This window comes from Salvelinus namaycush, chromosome 9 (genome assembly GCF_016432855.1).
Source record: "Salvelinus namaycush isolate Seneca chromosome 9, SaNama_1.0, whole genome shotgun sequence".
NCBI classification, from domain to species: domain Eukaryota; kingdom Metazoa; phylum Chordata; class Actinopteri; order Salmoniformes; family Salmonidae; genus Salvelinus; species Salvelinus namaycush.
The window spans coordinates 51,053,677-51,073,018 of NC_052315.1; the positions used below are offsets into that span (position 1 = coordinate 51,053,677).

The window sequence follows — 19,342 nt, forward strand, 5'->3', positions numbered from 1 at the left end:
GAGCCTACACCCAGAGGCTGCCTTCGGGTTGCCCACTTCCATCAACACATCTCCAACGTCACTAGGGGCGAAAAAGTCCTAGACCACTGCTATTCTACCCACAAGCAAGCATACAAGGCTCTCCCTCGTCCGCCGTTAGGTAAATCAGATCATGACTCTGTTCTCTTGCTTCCTGTTTAAAAGCAGAAGCTGAAACAGGAAGTACCCATGATGGGCTCAGTTGAGAAATGGTCAACAGAATCAGAGGTTATGCTACAGGACGGCTTTGCTAGTGCTGATTGGTATATGTTTCAAGACTCCGCTGATAACACTGACGAGCTAACCACCTCCGTCACCGGCTTCATTAGACAATGCATAGTCGATGTTGTACCCTCGGTGACGGTTCGCTGCTTCCCCAATCAAAAGCCCTGGATTAACACAGAGGATGGCACTAAAGTAAAGAACAGGGCTACCGCACACAGAGATATCTTAGACAACCCTGATGCCACAGCCAAGGACAGGAATAAGTACAATTAGTTCTGCTATGACCTCCGCAGAGTCATCAAACGAGCATAAGGACAATATAGGGATAAGGTGGAATCATATTACACAGGCTCCAATGGCAGCCGCATGTGGTAATGTGGCCCAACCGTGATCTGTCCAACGACGCCTCTCTACCAGACGAACTCAAGTCATTTTATGCACGCTTTCACAACAACAACATCGAGCCTGGGGTGTGAGGGCCGTCACCGACCAAGAGGATTGAATGATCTCGCTCTCTGAGGTCAACGTGAGAAGAGTTTTTAATCAGGTCAACACACGCAAGGCAACTGCAGTACTCCAGGGCGCGTTCTCAGAGCATGCGCAGAACAGCTGGCAGGCATATTTTCACCCTCTCCTTGTCCCAGTCTGTAATCCCCACATGTTTTAAGATGACCACAATCATTCCTTCTCCTAAGAACTCTAAGGCTTCATGCCACAATGACTACCGCCCTGGAGCACTCACTTCTGTAATCATGAAGTGCTTTTAGAGGCTGGTTATGGCACACATTAACTCCACCATCCCAGCCACCCTAGACCCACTGCAATTTGCATACCGCCCCAACAGATCATAGACAACGCAATCTCAATTGCTCTCCACACTGCCCTCACCCACCTAGATAAGAGGAATACCTATGTGAGAATGCTGTTCATTGATTACAGCTCAGCGTTCAACACCATTGTCCCCTCCAATCTCGTTATCGAGCTTAGTACTCTGGGTCTGAACACCTCCCTCCGCAACTGGATCCTGGACTTCCTGACAGGCCGACCCCAGGTGGTGAGGGTGGGCAACATCACCTCTGCCACGCTGACCCATAACATAGGGGTCGCTCAGGGGTGTGTGCTTAGTCCCCTCCTGTAATCCTTGTTCACCCACGACTGCATGGCCACGCACGACTCCAACACCATCATCACGTTCGCTGACGATACGAGGGTGGTACGCCTGATCACCGGAGACAATGAGTCAGCCTAAAGGGAGGAGGCAAGAGACCAGGCAGTGTGGTGCCGGACCAACAACCTCTCCTTCAACGTCAGCAAGACCAAAGAGCTGATAGGGACATACAGGAAATGGGGGGGGGCGAGAACGCCCCCATTCAAATCGACGGTGCGGCAGTGGAGCAGGTAGACAGCGTCAAGTTCCTCTGTGTCCAAATCTCTAAAAACTTAAAATTGTCCAAACATACACACGCAGTCGTGAAGAAGGCGGGACAGTGCCAGGCTGAAAAAGTTTGGCATGGGCCCTCAAAACCTCAAAAGGTTCTACAGCACTACCATTGAGAGCACATTGACTGACTGGTCAATGCTTGGTATGGCAATAGCACCGCCCTCGATTGCATCGCTCTACAGGGGGTTGCGTGGACAGCCCAGTACATCACTGGGGCAGAGCTACTTGCCATCCAGGACCTCTGTATCAGCCGGTGTAAAAAGAAGGCCCCAAAAATTGTTAAAGACTCCAGCCACCCAGTTCAAAGACTATTTTCTCTGCTGCCGCACGGCAAGAGGTACCGCTTCATCAAGCCTGACAGGCTCTGGAACAGCTTCTATCCCCAAGCAATGCGACTGATAAATAGTTAACAAAATAGCTACATGGACTATCTGAGTTAACATCGTATCTTTATTGACCTTTTATTGCCATTTTCGCACTGTCTCTATGCACACTCACAGGGCCCTACACACTCACACACACTGTCACTCCAACGCACACACAAACAAGCCCTCATTTACTCACTTGCTCATAATATGCACATGCATGTATACTGACTCTACACACCTGCACACCCACTGACATACAAGCTGCTATTTCTACTCTGTGTATCTTACATCCTGTGGCCTAGTCCCCTTACCCCTCTACATACAGTATCTACCTCCATCACTCCAGTATCCCTGCACATTGTACATATGGTATTGGAACTGACTTTAAAAAACGATTTCCTGTATATAGTATGCTTACTTACTTACTTTATTGTGTATTCCATATTTCTTATTATTATTTCTCATGTGTTTTTTTTCTAGTAATACATTGTTACTGATTATTGCATTGTTGGGTTTTGAGTTTGCAAGAAAGGCATTTCACTGTACTTGTGCACGTGACATTAAAACGTGAAACTTGAAATGTAAAATGTGTGCGCTGTTAGTGTGATGAGTAATAAATAACACGAGTGGATAAACATCTGTCAGTGGATACAGGGTGCCTGGGGCTTCCTGCACACTTTATCACACACAGGGAGAGAGAGAGGGAGAGAGGTCTGCTTCTGAAGATGTAGCCAAGAATCAAACCAATAACACATTAAGACTCTGTGTACAGGGACGTCTCTCTCTGTTTTCCTCTCTCTCACTCTCTCTCTCTCTCTCTCCATAGCAATGGCAGACACTAGGGAGCAGTTCTGGAATATTTGAGAGGCAATTGGTTTTAAAGGGATAGCTCACCCAATTCGTAAACCTGCCTCGTATTATGGACACCTAGAAAGTAGTCTTCCCGAAGACTCAGAAATCCAATATTTCGTGCTTTTTTGTTGCTAAGCCACATGTTGGCTACCCGGACTATTTGCATTGTGTGCCCTCCCCAACCCCTATTTTACGCTGACTGCAGTAAAGATTAAGTTTTCAGTCTTCAACATTCCTAAATACGAAATGTGCTAGAATACGGTAATGAAGGAGCATACAGTAAACTACAGTCGTATGTACGGGAGTATGAAGCAGCATGTCGAGTATGAAATGTGCCATCTCACAAGAAAACCAAATTATTTAACAGCTGGATTCCAGAATGAGTACTGTCTCTATTACCCTGACAAGAAAGGGCAGCAATCCAAAAGACTCCCTACGCTGTTGTTGACATTTTCTAAATATGGTCCGTATTATTCTCTATCGTTGTTTATGTTCGATTTCTGTGCCAACCATTTGTGGAATCCAAGGCAGAGTGAAATAAAACCATAATACTTCAAACCGCAGAATGGTAGACCTTAGCACACTGTTGTGAAATGTGGTTTCCTTTGAAAGCTACGAACAATTTCTGGCATGCGTACTTGTATTCAACCTCCTCTTCTTTCAGTGTAGCCAAGAGGGTCATTCTCTCTCTTACAGCTGCTGAAGCAGAGCGACTGTGTGAGACATATTGTCCCAACTATTATGAAGTGGCTGTTGTAAACCAACCAGAAACCATTGTAGGTGGCTCCGTATAGAATTCCCCGTAGGTGGCTCAGTATTCTCAGCAGACTGAAAGAGCAAACCACCTGGGCACACCACGTAATTTCAATGTGGATAATTGGGTAATATTTGGTTGAGACGTTGACCAATGAGATTAAAACCTATATTCACCCACTCAAAAAGACAGCCAAAAGTTAGTTTCATTTCCAATGTGTTGTCACTATGCTTTCAACCATTTAAAAGCACAACAAAGTTCAAATGGGAATCCAATGTCCGATATTTTGTTTATTTACACAGCAGATCTAATGACATGGATTGCAGTTGAGATTACATTCGAAATACATGGTTCAAGTGATCAATGCTGTTCGAGATTCTGCACAGATTATTACAACAATTGCAAAGATCTCCACAGACCTGCGACGACCTATGCACGCTATCTTGAACATACACCCTTTATATGATTACATAAGAATACATGTATAGTTACAGTAATCTCAAAATGTGGCCATGGATGTGTTACTCATTTTAAGGTTCAATGTCACATAGTTTGTAACATTACGCTACGTTACGCTATTTACTGTATTTACAAAAGTAATATTCAATTATGTTCGGTTAACAACACAACCAAATATCAACATTTAAAGGAGCTGTATCTACAGCTTGGATAGTTTCATCTGAGACACTGGCTTAATCCCATTCTTTAACTTAATTTATTTTGTTAAAGGATGGGAGACGTGAATCCAAACATGTCATTTGTTACAGTAATATTCCTAATGTTCTCTGACTATATGGCCGGCTTGTATGGATATTTTACTATATGCTGGTTATTTAGAGTCTAGACTACCTGTGTTGCTCACGTGCACCTCCCGACTGAAGAAGGGAAGGAGTTGGGCTGGAGGGTCGTAGATGCAGCTGCTCGTCTCTTTCTGCCTCTCTCTCCTGCACGTAGGCTATCAGCCATAATCAAAATTAAGACATCAATCCGAAGCTACAAAAATGCTTTAAAAATATCAGTGAATGGGGTAATTAAGATTGGGCAGGGCTCTGTAGTAAGTATGAACACCGGATCTCTATTGAGCTGATAAGTAGAGCCTCTCCACACTTAGGCTGCATCCCAAATAGCGCCCGATGCCCTATATAGTGCACTACTTGTTACCAGAGCCCATATGGAGTAGGGTTCCATTTGGGACATTGCCTTTGTCTCCATAGTCAGGGATGTGTCTTTGTAAAGCTGGAGTGGATGATAATGTACTGTGTATGCAGTACTTAAGCCTGCTTGGTTGGCATGTGAATTAATACTGTTTGAACATTGAGTGATCTTAATTGCATTGAGAATGGAGGGGTTCGGTGCACTACGTACCAATTACGTCTATGGGGGGTGCCGGGTGGGGAGGTACTTTGCCCCTGAGGGCCATTGTGGAGGCGATAGTTATCCCGACTGTATCATGGCTATGCTATGTTTACTGATGACTTCAAGAGACAAAATTCAAGGAGGTATAATACCATGTATGAGTAGTGAACCTGATGACAAACCCCCTTTCGGTCATACTCATATCTGTGATACCAAAGGTCCCCCCCCCCCTGAAATGATTGCATTGTTGCGATTTGTGAGACAATCTGTTAGAATTCTCACTTCCAAAACCATTATAATGTTCTGATAATACTGTAGGGACACAAGGATGTGTCATAATTTCTACTTTCCAGATGATGTTCAGAGAGAGGAGCCAGCCAACTGGTTGAGAGAACGCAGAGCATCAAAATATAACACTTCCTAAATTACAGATTAGAAAGCATCTGGTTCATTGAACAACGTTCTGCTTCTTATTTACTGTCAGTCCTCCCCCATGCTGGGTGCATGCTCCCTGCATGCTCCCTGCATTCTCCCTGCTGCTCAGATCAGATCTGCCTGAAGGAGCATACCAGATGGATATGATCATTTACCACATTCAAATCAACCGTCTCTATATGAGCTGTGTACAGGTTTGTTGATTGTTTCACAACTTTTTTCCAAAGCAGAGGTGTTAGTCTATAAGCAATAAGGATTCATATTGATAATCTGTTTAAATATATGGATCATCACATCATATTAAAATGTATAAATGGAAGCATTTTATGTAAGATATACTAATAATTTGATCCAGGGTCAAAGGCCAAATATCTATGAATAATTTGTCATAATCAATAGACCTGAAGATGAACAAAGCTAAACTTCTCAGGCAACAAAAAGCTCATAGACCATTTCAGAGCCATTTATCGCAAATCAGATCAAATCAAATCAAATAGTGTTTGTCACACGCGAATACAACAGGTGTAGATCTTACCGTGAAATGCTTACTTACAAGCCCTTAACCAACAACGCAGTTCAAGAAATAGAGTTGAGAAAATATTTACGAAATAAACTAAAGTAAAAAATAATATAAAAGTAACTCAATAAAATAACAATAACGAGGCTATATACAGGGGGTACCGGTACCGAGTCAATGTGCGGGGCTGCAGGTTAGTTGAGGTAAGTTGTTCATGTAGGTAGGGGTAAAGTGTCTGTGCATAGATAATAAACAGCAAGTAGCAGCAGTGTAAAAACAAAAGGGGGCCAAGGAGGTCAATGTAAATAGTCTGGTTGGTCATTTGGTTAATTGTTCAGCAGTCTCATGGCTTGGGGGTAGAAGCTGTTAAGGAGCATTTTGGACCTAGACTTGGCACTCCGGTACCGCTTGCCATGCGATAGCAGAGAGAACAGTCTATGACTTGGGTGACTGGAGTCTTTGACAATTTTTGGGGCCTTCCTCTGACACCGCCTGGTATAGAGGTCCTGGATGGCAGGAAGCTTGGCCCCAGTGATGTACTGGGCTATACTTGTAGAGTTTCCTGCTCCTTAAGATAATTGTCACTGTGCCCTGAGGGTGGTGATTATTTTCAGCTAGATAACCTGCAAGATCGGTGATTTGCCTGCATGTGCATTGCATGGGTTTATTATTGAGTCATTAGCCTACTATTTTCCTAAATAGGGGTGTTATTCTCTGAGACAATATAAGGAATAATTTTATATCATTTTTTTAGGTTATTCGGAACATCTCTATTTTGGACAAAGTTGATGACTACGCAAGATGTATACTAATCATTAGATCCAGGGCCAAGGGCCGAAGCTCTATAACAAGCTAACAACATTTAACCCTTTAACCCTGGAGGTGTTGTGTTTCCACAGCCTGCCTGCAGTTTATATTCATACATAGACCAGTTCAGAACCATTTATCTCAGGTGATTTCCTACTCCTAGTGATAATTGTCGCTGTGCCCTGAGGGTGGTAAGTATTTTCAGCTAGCTAATCTGTGAGGTCGGCGATCTCTACCAACAAGTGTTTATCTCTTGCAATCTGGAACTTGTTAAAACAATTCAACTCGACGTAAACACTTTGACTTCTCTATCAAGAATAATCTCCAAAGACAGACTTCAGTAAAGGAGAAAAATATTGTTTTGTCTCGTCATCCGGACTGACCAGATGAATAACAGAAAACGGCAAAGAAATGACATTGCTCTCTTTCAAAGACAGACAACAGTCCTAGCTCAATAGCCAGAAGGGCTTACAACTCTATAGCCTTCCAACCCTACAGCCTCACAACCTTCCAACCCTGAAGCCCAACAACCCTGATTCTCTACAACCCTAACCGGGCCCTCAGATCAAAAATACTTCAAAGTGCCTCATCTAACTATACCCACAGTCCCACCACATCAGACAGACACAGTCACCAGCAAAAACATGAGACGGTAGTCAGTTTTTAAGGCCTATGAGCTAAACAGTGGAACAAACTACACAACAGATTTCCCTGGTAAACTGTGGCCAACAGGCATTCTATAAAGGACCGGGCAAATTATCGACACCATCCAGTGAGTACGCTCTGTGCAATATGCCATGGATCTATGGCTTTATGAGCAAGCGCCCCACTCTCACATAACGCCTAGGGCATGATGCATATGTAACTTAACGATGGGGGTGCTAATTATCAAGATTGTAACCACAACGCTGTAGAGATGGAAGCAATTTTAGCAGGAGTAATTTGCGGGTTCAAATCTTGGCTTCAGCAAACTTCAATATTTTATGGTGAACTAGGATAGTGTGAGAAAGAATGGAGAGAACATGGAGTCTAACGTCCAAGTGAGGTGAATGGACAGTAACAATGAGCCTTGAGGTTAGAGAAACAGGCCAGTAAGCAGAGGGTTGCCAGTTCAAGTCCCAGTGCTGACTGGACATATTTGGTGGGAGTGAGCTGCTAACTGAATCTGCCATCAGTATAAATCTGACTATATCAGGTGCCACCAACTACAATTGTGCCCTGAAGCAAAGCACTTAACTTGCTTCAGGGATGTTGCTCTGTGGCTGATCATGTGTTGCCTTCTCCTGGTGACCAGGGACAGTCTTAGTAACACTGGCAGATGGGGATCTGTGAAACTCAATCCTCACCCTGAGCTGTCTCCACTTGCGATGCTTGATAGATAGCTTTTTCGCGGAGCGACTGGGTAAGACTCTTCGGGAGGGTGGTCAGATGTGTTTGAGAGGCAGAGATCCTGTGTTCAAGCCTCAGTATGAGCCGAATCAGGAGGAAGCAGCGTGATGTCCTTTACACTTGCAGTCTAAATCGCATCAGTGGCGTATATTCATGCACGCCAACGGAAGCCAGGCTTCCCACAAAAGAATACAAGAAAACAAACAATAATAACATACATCATTTATCTTTCATCTCTCTGTGTTTCATAATTTTCCTTCATTTCGCAAGAGGGTGAATGTATCTCACAGGAGAAAGCATCCGAGCAGTACCCCTCTGTCTCTCTACTGTGTAGGCCATCTATCTGATACTGTCTGGTCCAAACAAGTATGACATTGTTGCCGCCTGTAGCGTTGAATGCAAGGGAAGCCAGCATTTTGCCACCCTTGACAAAAAAAGTATAAAAAATGTGCCAATCAGCGTTGAGTTGAACTGAGCGAGCTCAACTGTGAATGGTCCTGGAGGGGGAAATAAAAGTGTCATGGGAAGCCCGCGTTTGGCGTTACTCCTATCAAATCGCTTTGAGAGCATACATCATTAACAGAAACAACTTGAATTGTTGCATCTCGTTGTTGTTGTTGCTAGCTAGCCAGCTAGCTAAAATTGTCCCTTTCCCGAAATTAGCCATGGACAGAGATAGAGATTTGGACTTGTGGTTTTACTTAATTCTCCATACTGGCCAATGGTTATAATAGCAATTCTGATCCAACCATGAATTCATACGTTGTGGTGCCCCTGGCCTGAGAGGATTTAAGTTCAATGTGTACAGTAGCTGGATGTACAGTAGCAGAATAATGTTAACTAGGGTTTCTAGTGAGCAAGCATTTCAGAAAGGTAGCCTAGGACACATAAAAATAAAGGTGTGTACTGCTTGTACTGTATGGCATAGTGATAGATGTTTCCTCCACATGAAAGCAAGGAGGATGGCATTGGCGGTTCTCTACAAGTAGGGTGAGTCAACGTGTTTTTTCTACGTGCAGGAACGCGCGCGCACGCATGCACACACACGCAAGGAGAAATCAGAACCATGGACAGCCACATCCTATTTAGCTTATGTTGATTGGACAAAATTGTTTTTGGTATCTTTTAGTTTCACTGTATTAGACTAAGCAGAGGTGATTTGGTGATGCCGAAATGTTGAAGTTGCTGGAATAGTTGAGGCAGCTGCTGTTTTCTTTGCAACTTGCGGTAACTCTCTATGGTTCTAAATCAATGGTTGTTTGTTGGCCCGAAAATGTCGGAAACAACTGTCTGGTACATGCAATATGCATCGTGGACTTCACCGGAGAGAGGTTGCTATCCGTTTTTTTGTGATAAAACAAAGGTGTGGTTGAATTTATTCTGCCACTGTCTTATTATTGTCTCTGCCTTTAGGCCTATACTGTATATCATGGTCGCAAGGTATATGAATTAACAGCAAACACCGCTGGCTTCCCCAGTGATTTTACCCACGCACCGTTACTGCATGGCATAACCCATAACTCTACTCTATACATCCAACTCTTCAAAATATACATTTGTTATTCAGTCAGATGTATTTTGACACTGAAAAACAAGCAGACAGACATCAGTCATTACATTTACCAATTTCTTGTTAGGGGTCTTTGTATGAACACTTGATGTAACAATACCTATATATTTTGTATTACTATGTCTGCCCTCTAAATAACGTTTTAATGTCTAGCTGTTTAGAATTTGAAACGATTTCTGCCATCTTCGCAGCCGATCTCTTCGTTTTAGCTTTTTCTCACCAAGTGGCCAAGAATGGAATTGACCAGGGGAATATTTATGCCGAAACCCAGTGTCTAATTTGGGAATGTCTAATTGGCGTTTTGGATCCATCAAAAGCCCTGCCCTTCGATGCCTGGCTCGCCCTTTGTGATGCGGCTTTCAGCAATGAGCCTCTGTGTGTAATGTCATGTAATTTTATCCATCCATAGCCTAGCATACTGCACACATAGCTCACACAAAACGGCACCTTGCCTTGAATGATGATTATTTAATTTTTGTGCGCAACTTGGACATTCTCTCGTGCGCGCTATATTTGTCACGAGAGGCTGTTTCAATCAATCCTAACTTCCGTTTGTAAAAAGTAGATGTTTGAAGAGTACCCATTTTTTCGGGGTGGATTAATCAATGGACCTAATAAGACTTCGATGGAACCTATTGATTCCGATTTTGGCACTCATGGAAAAGGACTAAAATACTATTTTCGGCCATGCCATAATGGTTATAATACTGGTTTTGTTATTGTTGAATTTGATGCATCCCAGTCACCAAAAGCCCCGTTCTTCTATGGCGATTAGGACATCAACTCCACAGCGGCAGAGCTTTGACTCGAGGCAGCGCAGGGATGCTGCGGGGCGTGGAGGAGTGTACGAGCACCTTGGGGGAGCACCGAGACACAGAAAGTTGTACTGTGCCACAAAGTATCACTTACAAATACATCCCAATGGGAGAATAGACGGGACCCTGGAGGAGAATAACCCTTTCAGTGAGTACAATATAACTTACTCTCGTATATTTATGCTTTGTTATATGCTATGCATATGAAGTTTATGTTCAGCCACTATATAGACTATATACGAATAAGAATAGCCTATGCAGAAACACTTTTAAAGTAGTCCTAGATAGATCATGAAAACGAGAACACTTCTTACCAATTGCGCACGTTATTATGCTGTTAAATTTTCTGCCCGTCACGAATGCATTGGTAAATTGGAGTGATCAGAAGGCAACTTCAAAAAGTGAAGACAGAAGCATACTGGTTGTAGAGACACTACAACAGTAGTGTCTCTACATTATCATAGCGTCGTTATTACATTGCCATGACGTTTGGTGTCGCAGGAAATGAGAATAAATAAATGTTTCCATCCAGGCATATTGGAGATAGCAGCAGTGGATGTGGGAGTGGTGGTGATTAAAGGACTGTTCTCTGATAGATATCTGGCCATGAACGAAAAAGGAGGACTATATGCATCGGTAAATGTGGCATGATCTCTGAGGTCTTTCTCTGTCTGCCTCTCTCTCTCTCTCTCTCTCTCTCTCTCTCTCTCTCTCTCTCTCTCTCTCTCTCTCTCTCTCTCTCTCTCTCTCTCTCTCTAATAATTGGATAATTGACTACCATTCATGTTCAGTCTCATTTTAATATAACATGGTCATAAAGCTTTCGTTGTAATGCATTTCGTTTCAACTAAATGTCTCTTTTCTCAGGCTGCCTTCAACCAGGAGTGTGAGTTCATGGAGCGGATCCATGAGTTAGGCTACAACACTTACGCCTCCCGCAACTACCAGACAACCACTCCCTCCACCTCAACAGGAAGCAGCAGCAGGCGAAGGGCGAGTGCTGAGAGGCTGTGGTACGTGTCGATCAACGGAAAGGGCCGGCCAAAGCGTGGCCTGAAGACTCGCAGGACAGAGAAGGCCTCCCTCTTCCTTCCCAGGGTCCTTGGCCACAAGGACCATGACATGGTTCACCTGTTGTTCAACAGTAGTCTAGGGTACAGACAGACTGCCCTCAGACTTACAGGAAAGACAGGGCAAAGGAGATAGAGACATGTTTCCATATCCAGGCAGTTTGATGACTAGTCTGACTCATGTCATTCCACGCTGCCCACAGCCTGACTACCTACCTGGTGACTGAGAGACACCAGCACACCTTTCCCTCCTTTAAACTGGCATAATGATACTGTTGGAATAATGTACAACTTTATATAGAGAATGCATGCATCATACTGTCTTATGAATAAAGTGGTCAATGTCTTGAATGTATCTTTGTACTGTTATTGTTAACTCACATTATCGTAAATAGATGCAGTTAATGTCCTGTGTAATTTTTCTGGAGGACCATTCCATACAGAGATGTCTGGAAAGATGCATGTGGATTACCCAATAATGTTTTGTACAAAAAGCACTTTGTTCTAATAATTGTCCTCTGTAGCTCAGTTAGTAGCGTTTGATGCATTCAACGCCAGGATTGTGGGTTTGATCCCAGCTGGGACCACCTATATGAAGGCAAGCATGACTGACTGTAAGTCACTTTGGATGAAATCATCTGCTAAATGATGGATATGTATATATACTGTGCATTCGGAAAGTAATCAGCCCCCTTTTCCACATTTTGTTAAGTTACAGTCTTATTCTAAAATGTATGAACTATTTTTTCTCTCTCATCAATCTACACACAACACCCCCTAATGACAAAGCAAAAAAAAATGTATATAATTTTTTGCTAATTTAATAACAGAAATACCTTATTTTATTTAAATAACTATTCAGACCCTTAACTATGAGACTCGAAATTGAGCTCAGGTGCATCCTGTTTCCATTGATCATCCTTGAGATGATTCTACAACTTGATTGGAGTCCACCTGTGGTAAATTCAATTGAATGGACATGATTTGGAAAGGCACACACCTGTCTATATAAGGTCCCACAGTTGACAGTGCATGTCAGAGCAAAAACCAAGCCATGAGGTCAAAGGAATTGTCCGTAGAGCTCCGAGACAGGACTGTGTAGAGGCACAGATCTGGGGAAGGTTACCAAAGAATGTCTGCAGCATTGAAGGTTCCCAAGAACACAGTGGCCTCCATCATTCTTAAATAGAAGAAGTTTGGAACCATCAAGACTCTTCCTAGAGCTGGCCGCCCAGCCAAACTGAGCAATCGGGGGAGAAGGGCCTTGGTCAGGGAGGTGACCAAGACCCCGATGGTCAAGAACCTGAGTTCTTCTGTGGAGATGGGAGAACCTTCCAGTAGGACACCCATCGCTGCAGCACTCCATCAATCAGGCCTTTATGGCAGAGTGGCCAGACAGAAGTCACTCATTAGTAAAAGGCACATGACAGCTCGCTTGGAGTTTACCAAAAGGCACCTAAAGACCTCAGACCTTGACAAACATGATTCTCTGGTCTGATGAAATGCCAAGGGCAAAGTACAGAGATCCTTGATGAAAACCTACTCCGGAGTGCTCAGGACCTCAGATTGGGGCGAATGTTCACCTTCCAACAGGACAACGACCCTAAGCACACAGCCAAGACAACGCAGGAGTGGCTTTGGGACAAGTCTCTGAATGTCCTTGAGTGGCCCAGCCAGAGCCCAAACATCTCTAGAGAGACTTGAAAATAGCTGTGCAGCGACGCTCCCTATACAACCTGACAGAGCTTGAGAGGATCTGCAGAGAAGAAAGGGAGAATGTACCAAACTTGTAGCATCATACCCAAGAAGACTTGAGGCTGTAATCGCTTCCAAATGTAAACATGATATTTCAGTATTTATTAATTTTTTTGCTAAAATTGATAAAAACCTGTTTTTGTTGCCATTATGGTGTATTGTGTGTAGATTGATGAGGAAAGAAAAAAAATTCATCTATTTGAATAAGGCTGTAACCTAACAAAATGTGGGAAAAGTAAAGGGGTCTGAATACTTTCCAAATGCACTGTATATAGATTGCCATTGTGTTGTTAATTTAGTTATTTGCCTCCATTACTTGTTATATCATAAACAAGTTTTCTATGTATTTTTAATATTGTTTTTTTAGTCTTTGAAACTCAAGTGTCATTACTCATGGTACTGTAGTCTCCCGATGTATTTAAGCCAACATTTTTGAAGAATTCTCGTAAAATAAATAGTAAATATATCTATAAAACAATTGAATAATAAAGACTACCAGACTGTAGGTGTTGGGATATGCAGTGTTGAGATTTTTCTGAACACAGGGCTACTGCTACTATGTTGTGTCAGTTATCATTGGGTTCCATTGGCATGTGGTCTGTGTGATTTCGGAGTTAAGCATAGGATTGGTTCTGTTCTGTTCCTTTGTAAACACTGCACTCTAGAGGCAGCAAGTCAAACATCTTCTCTCTCTTCAGAGGTTCTGTACCCAAGAAATTACATTCCATGAGAGCAACATTACTTTTATCTAAAACTATTGTTCCCTAATGACACCAAAAGCATAAAGGTAATGATACTGTAAGAAAGTTGTAGGGCCTGTTAATCTGTTCATCTCAGTAAGGTATTCTCACTTAAAACATGTAACAAGGACGTCACTGATGCAGCACCTTGGCCAGCACAGTGAGGTGATGAAAACGCAAAACCACGTGACTGAAATGCAGCACCTTGGAGAGCGGCTGAGTACACGTAGTCTGGCCTACATGAGAAAACTCTGACGATACTATCAGGAATTCAATAGCGTAGCTTAAATTATTATTGCGATATTGGCTCTTCATTGATACAAAAGAGGGGTAGGTTACTGTCAACAAACGCTATAGAATATTTATGATAATGTATCAATTTTAGTCTACTTGAGAGTGTAGAAGTTCGATTTTATTGAAAAATATATATATATAAGTATTCAACTTTCAGCCACAAATAATAACGATTGTTTTGAATCCATTGAATAAAAAATTTCATAATTTGAAACATCAAATGAATGAAGACGTTTATAATATTTGCCACACAAATTCCGAAATGGTTAGTTTTAGGTATAATTTAACAACAATTAGCCGCATTGTTTCCACCAGTAATTCCCCAGTTCGAAAGAATAGAATCAACTTGTGAGCAGGTGCAAAAGTCGTTGCTCCTTGCGTGTCACTTGATACCTCTATGTCATCTCGGTTGGTGGTTGTGTATTACACTGGCTAAGTGGCAATAGGCTTTCTATGGTGTGGATGGTCACACATGGGGTTCAAATCTCGAGCGAACCTTTGATATGCGGGTTTTACGCATGGGTACTTAACTCACCATGGGCCAGAAGTTCAGTCTAATAACGGACATTTTCAACATCCTATGCGTATCGGCTTAGTAGCCTACATTGTACATAAGTGCTTGGTACAGTCTACGGGTATTACATTGTGTTCAGTTGATCAGATAGGCAAAAGAGAACTGTATCCGATTAATTTAGATACCTCATCCTCATGGTACAGTAGGAGGCTTGGGTTGATAAGGCCACTAACTGTTTTAAGATGAAAAGTATTTTGCCTTCCATCAACATGTTACACGTTTTGTTTATATTGTAATCTTGAGATACTTACAAAATATTATATTTTGTCTGATGATTATATTCTGTACAAGAGAAGCCCATCCATTATTTTCGGTAGTCAAAAAGTAGAAATTCATATTAAGAAAGCGGTTGATTTGCTTTTATGGATTCATTTATAGAACTGTCTCCTGTGTAACAGTCTGTTGGCTTTTCAGCTTCCTTTTCTGCATCCTGCAATACATTATTTATTTGACTTCAGTCGATATTGGATGAAGTTTTAGACAAAGATCTCATGCGTAATCCTTCCTGTCGCCTGGACACATCTTGAAAAGTCTGAGAAGTTTGTGCCGCGTAAAGAAACAATAGACAAAATAAAGGATGGGCAAAACCCTTTATAGAGGCCACATGTGTCAGCTCACACTAAAAGTACAGTGGCAACTACTGAGTTCATTGAGATGTTCTGCATGGTGCGCCCTGCCACTCGAGATCAGCGCGCACAAGGGGAGGTGGTTTTCTGAGTGACTTTGCGTCGGAGGTAACTAGCGTGCATGTGGATTGAGTTGAGAGCAACCTTTTTGTTACAGTAGGTGGCGTGGGATGTCATTTCGGGGCACATATAAGTATCGTCAAGAGAGAGTCATGGCTATGTCTTGCAACACGACTGACAATTCACAACTCGATCTAAAAGCATCTCGGAATAGAGTCATTCAGCGGAGCCATTGAAGTAGCCTACAGAAAATACTTCATGCAGACTCAAAAATAAGTTCACTGGAGGCTCAGTCAGTCCCACAGTCTCCACAACTTTTCCGTCAACCTGTGAGCACCACGGACAGGGGAAAGAGGGGTTTGGGGGAAATTCTAAAAACAAATTCAAACACGTGAGACCGCACTGACCACACAGGGATGTCTGTCCACGCGTCCTGGCTACCAGTACCGCTGCTGGTGTGGGGGCTGGTCTGCAGCTCAGTGCGCACTGCCCCGTTAGCGGGTATGCAGAACGGCGCTCTTGAGCGGCATTGGGAAACGCTCTACTCTCGATCACTGGCTCGGAACCCATGGGAAAAGAGAGAAATCACCCGGGATGGTGAATATCTTATGGGCATCAAAAGACTTAGGCGTCTCTATTGCAACGTCGGCATTGGGTTTCATATTCAAGTTTTACCAGACGGAAAGATCACTGGAATACATAACGAAAATAGATACAGTAAGTTTAGTTTCATACTTTTATTTAAACCAGCATCTTTGGGCACACGTGTTTGATGCCCCTCTCTTCGTCTGCAACCTGTTTGTGCCATGTGCCACCACTTTAGAACTTCATTTGTGAGTTTGGGTTGTGTGAATGGGCACCATGCCAACTTCAACGTAACATTGTGTTTAGATTAGGCTACTAGCCAATTGACGTCACGTGTTAGTATTTTCCTCCGATGGCCATGAGGACAGAGGAAGGAGTGTTTTAGCCAAGTATGATTTCGTCTTCTTTGCAACACATTGCAAATTGTTTGCGGCTCTGTTTCAACGACAACAACAAACAAACATGTTTCTGAAGAGTCAAAAGAAATCACGGATAGTACCAGATCTGGGGGTTTGGACTTGACGATAACTGTCGGCTACCTGTATATTGGGGTACAATTGAGTTAGTTATTCTCTACCGACTGTCCAGTACAAAGTCAGGACAATTTTCGTCTTTTTTTTCTTCCTGCCTAACACATTGGCCTTGTATTTTGATACATACATTTGATACATTCCTCCAAGAGAATAACAGAGACTAGACAACATTATTGTTATTTCTTATCTTATGTAAACCCGTAGACATAACAGTTTGAAGTTTTCTCAGAACTTCAACCTGCTACAGGAACTCATACTGGGAACTTTAGTGAGAGGAAGTCCATATCATATGTAGCCTAGATGTCATCTAATGCCAAGGGAGAAATGCACCGATTTCCTTGCAGGGTGTTTAGGTAACAGTTTGAAAATATATCTAAATAGACCTGTGTCTACTACAGACTTCCTTATCTACTTGATCTATTTCACAAGACTGGCATAAACAATGGATTATACACAACTTTGCTATGGTGTACAGAATAAACATTTCAGTAATATCCTTTATCTCATTTCAGGTCTCCTTGAGATATCACCTGTGGAGAGAGGGATTGTGACAATCTTTGGAGTCCGAAGTGGTCTGTTTCTAGCCATGAACAGCAAAGGGAAGCTCTATGGATCTGTAAGTATACATGCTACGTTTTCCCGGGACGTATTTCTGGGTCACAGCATACTTTATTGCATGAAAGGTCTCCACAGCAGAATGATCAATGGTCAATGTCTTGGTGTGCCTTTACATGTTTGTAGCTCATGAACTCCATAATAAGCTACGCCACAGGTGTGTTCAATATAAGGTGTAAACCTTTCCTTAGAGTCCATGTACAGTATATGGTATTTCAAAGTAAAGTTGAATTGGCCACAAAATCCCAAGTGTTGAGATTGATCTGCGTGATTTGGGTAATTTGCCAACAGAGGTTCTACATCAGCTTCCACATAGTCCGCTGTTCATTGCGTCATTTTATTGTTTCTTAATGTAGACCTAAACCTCTCCTCTCTCATCCTTTCTCTAGGGTCATTACAATGACGAGTGCAAGTTCAAGGAAAGCCTCTTGGCAAATAACTACAACGCTTATGAATCTGCAGCTCACCCAGGGATGTATATTGGACTGAGTAAGACTGGCAAAACCAAAAAAGGAAACCGGGTAACACCAGCAATGACAGTGACACACTTCTTGCCGAGGATCTGAATGATCCCAGACAGACTGTGCCTTCAACAGAGGGTAGAGGAAAGAGAGAGGAAACAATGCACTTTCAAATGTTTTTTCTAGAGTGAGATATTTAAATTGTTTATTTATGATTCTTGAGACTTTTTATATTTTGGGAAAGTGGAATTACGTAGAAAGGGAACATGAAAAAATGACACTTGTTTTTGTTTTTAAATCTATGAAATGTGTGCTGCTATAAGTGTCTTGAGATGAGTCCATGTTCTTTAAACCTGAAATGGATTTTGCACTGTTTTTAAGTATTGCTGTGCGGCAATGGTTGTGTTCTCATCGTACTTGTGTTTACTTTGAAAGAAATCGCTGACCCAAGTTTGTCAGAGTTGTGTCTCAGCATCAAAAAGAAAGACAATGACGGCAAAGGTCCGAACCATTCAAAGTTAATTACGGGTCCCATGATTAGTCATTTATTGGTCGATACAACGACAATTGGGACTTACAAAAACTCAACAACACAGAAATGGGTTTCTGCATTGAATTTGTTGTATGGTCTTGGTCAGAGTTGTGTGTGTTATTGCAGTATTTCAATGTAAGAAAGGTCACTTGTTATTTTTCCATTCCTAATTGATTTAGCTTTTTACTACCTCAGTATGGACGTGTAAGCTCTAGGGATTGTGTTGTTACTTGTTCTGTGTCTTCTACAGTATGTTGTTCTGTCATATTTCTGAGCGTGACATATGACGTTGCCACACTTCTGTGTTTTACAAGTTACAACTTAACCTACACTGTATACCACCGATGAGGTGATCTAGAGGAATTGAGAGGAACCCATTCAGAGAGAGGGAATCTGAGTTTAGATGGCACAACTATAGTGTACGGTTAGGGTTAAAGGTAACTCTGGTCCAGGGTTGAACTATATTTTTGTTGTATGCATGTATGGTAAAAACTCTTTCATAAATAGTATATGCAGCACACAAATGACTGGACACTTCTCTAATCCAGCATTAGTGAAGGTACTTGATTATCAGTAATTTATGACAATTCCACTTTCTTATGTTTTCTGTATTTCAAATATATGTATTGTTGTACTCAATGCCTGATATGTGGTTTTGTAAATCCTTTTGAATTGACTTCCCTTGCAGTTGTCAATAGTAAGAACCCATGTTAGGTTTGGGAGTATGTTGCTATTTCAGTTTTGTATTCATGCAAACTAAAAAAAAAACAAGAAGAATGTCCTTTCTTGCTAGCACAGAGGATGCAGAAAATGAACATGTCAACGAAAAAACTGAAACTAGATGTGTTTCTTACTGCGTTCGTTCATATGATCCCTTGTGATCTCCTGCAATCAGTTCAACATTATATTATGTCCTCTGTTATGCATTTAGTGTGTATCAAAACTGTAGT

The 19,342-nt window shown here is 42.2% G+C and overlaps 2 protein-coding genes across 2 annotated transcripts; both read left to right on the forward strand.

The window, feature by feature from the left end:
• The first annotated feature begins 10,330 nt into the window (after nt 1-10,330).
• On the forward strand, nt 10,331-11,825 carry LOC120053534 (fibroblast growth factor 3-like). Its single transcript, XM_039000669.1, has 3 exons — nt 10,331-10,695; nt 11,080-11,183; nt 11,415-11,825. The coding sequence occupies exons 1-3, from the start codon at nt 10,428-10,430 to the stop codon at nt 11,751-11,753; spliced, it is 711 nt and encodes a 236-aa protein (XP_038856597.1). The 5' UTR covers nt 10,331-10,427; the 3' UTR covers nt 11,754-11,825.
• Nucleotides 11,826-16,082: 4,257 nt separating this feature from the next.
• LOC120053536 (fibroblast growth factor 4B-like) lies at nt 16,083-17,965 on the forward strand. Its single transcript, XM_039000670.1, has 3 exons — nt 16,083-16,383; nt 17,297-17,400; nt 17,789-17,965. Exons 1-3 carry the CDS (start codon nt 16,083-16,085, stop codon nt 17,963-17,965), a joined length of 582 nt encoding a protein of 193 aa, XP_038856598.1.
• The last annotated feature ends 1,377 nt before the right edge of the window (nt 17,966-19,342 follow it).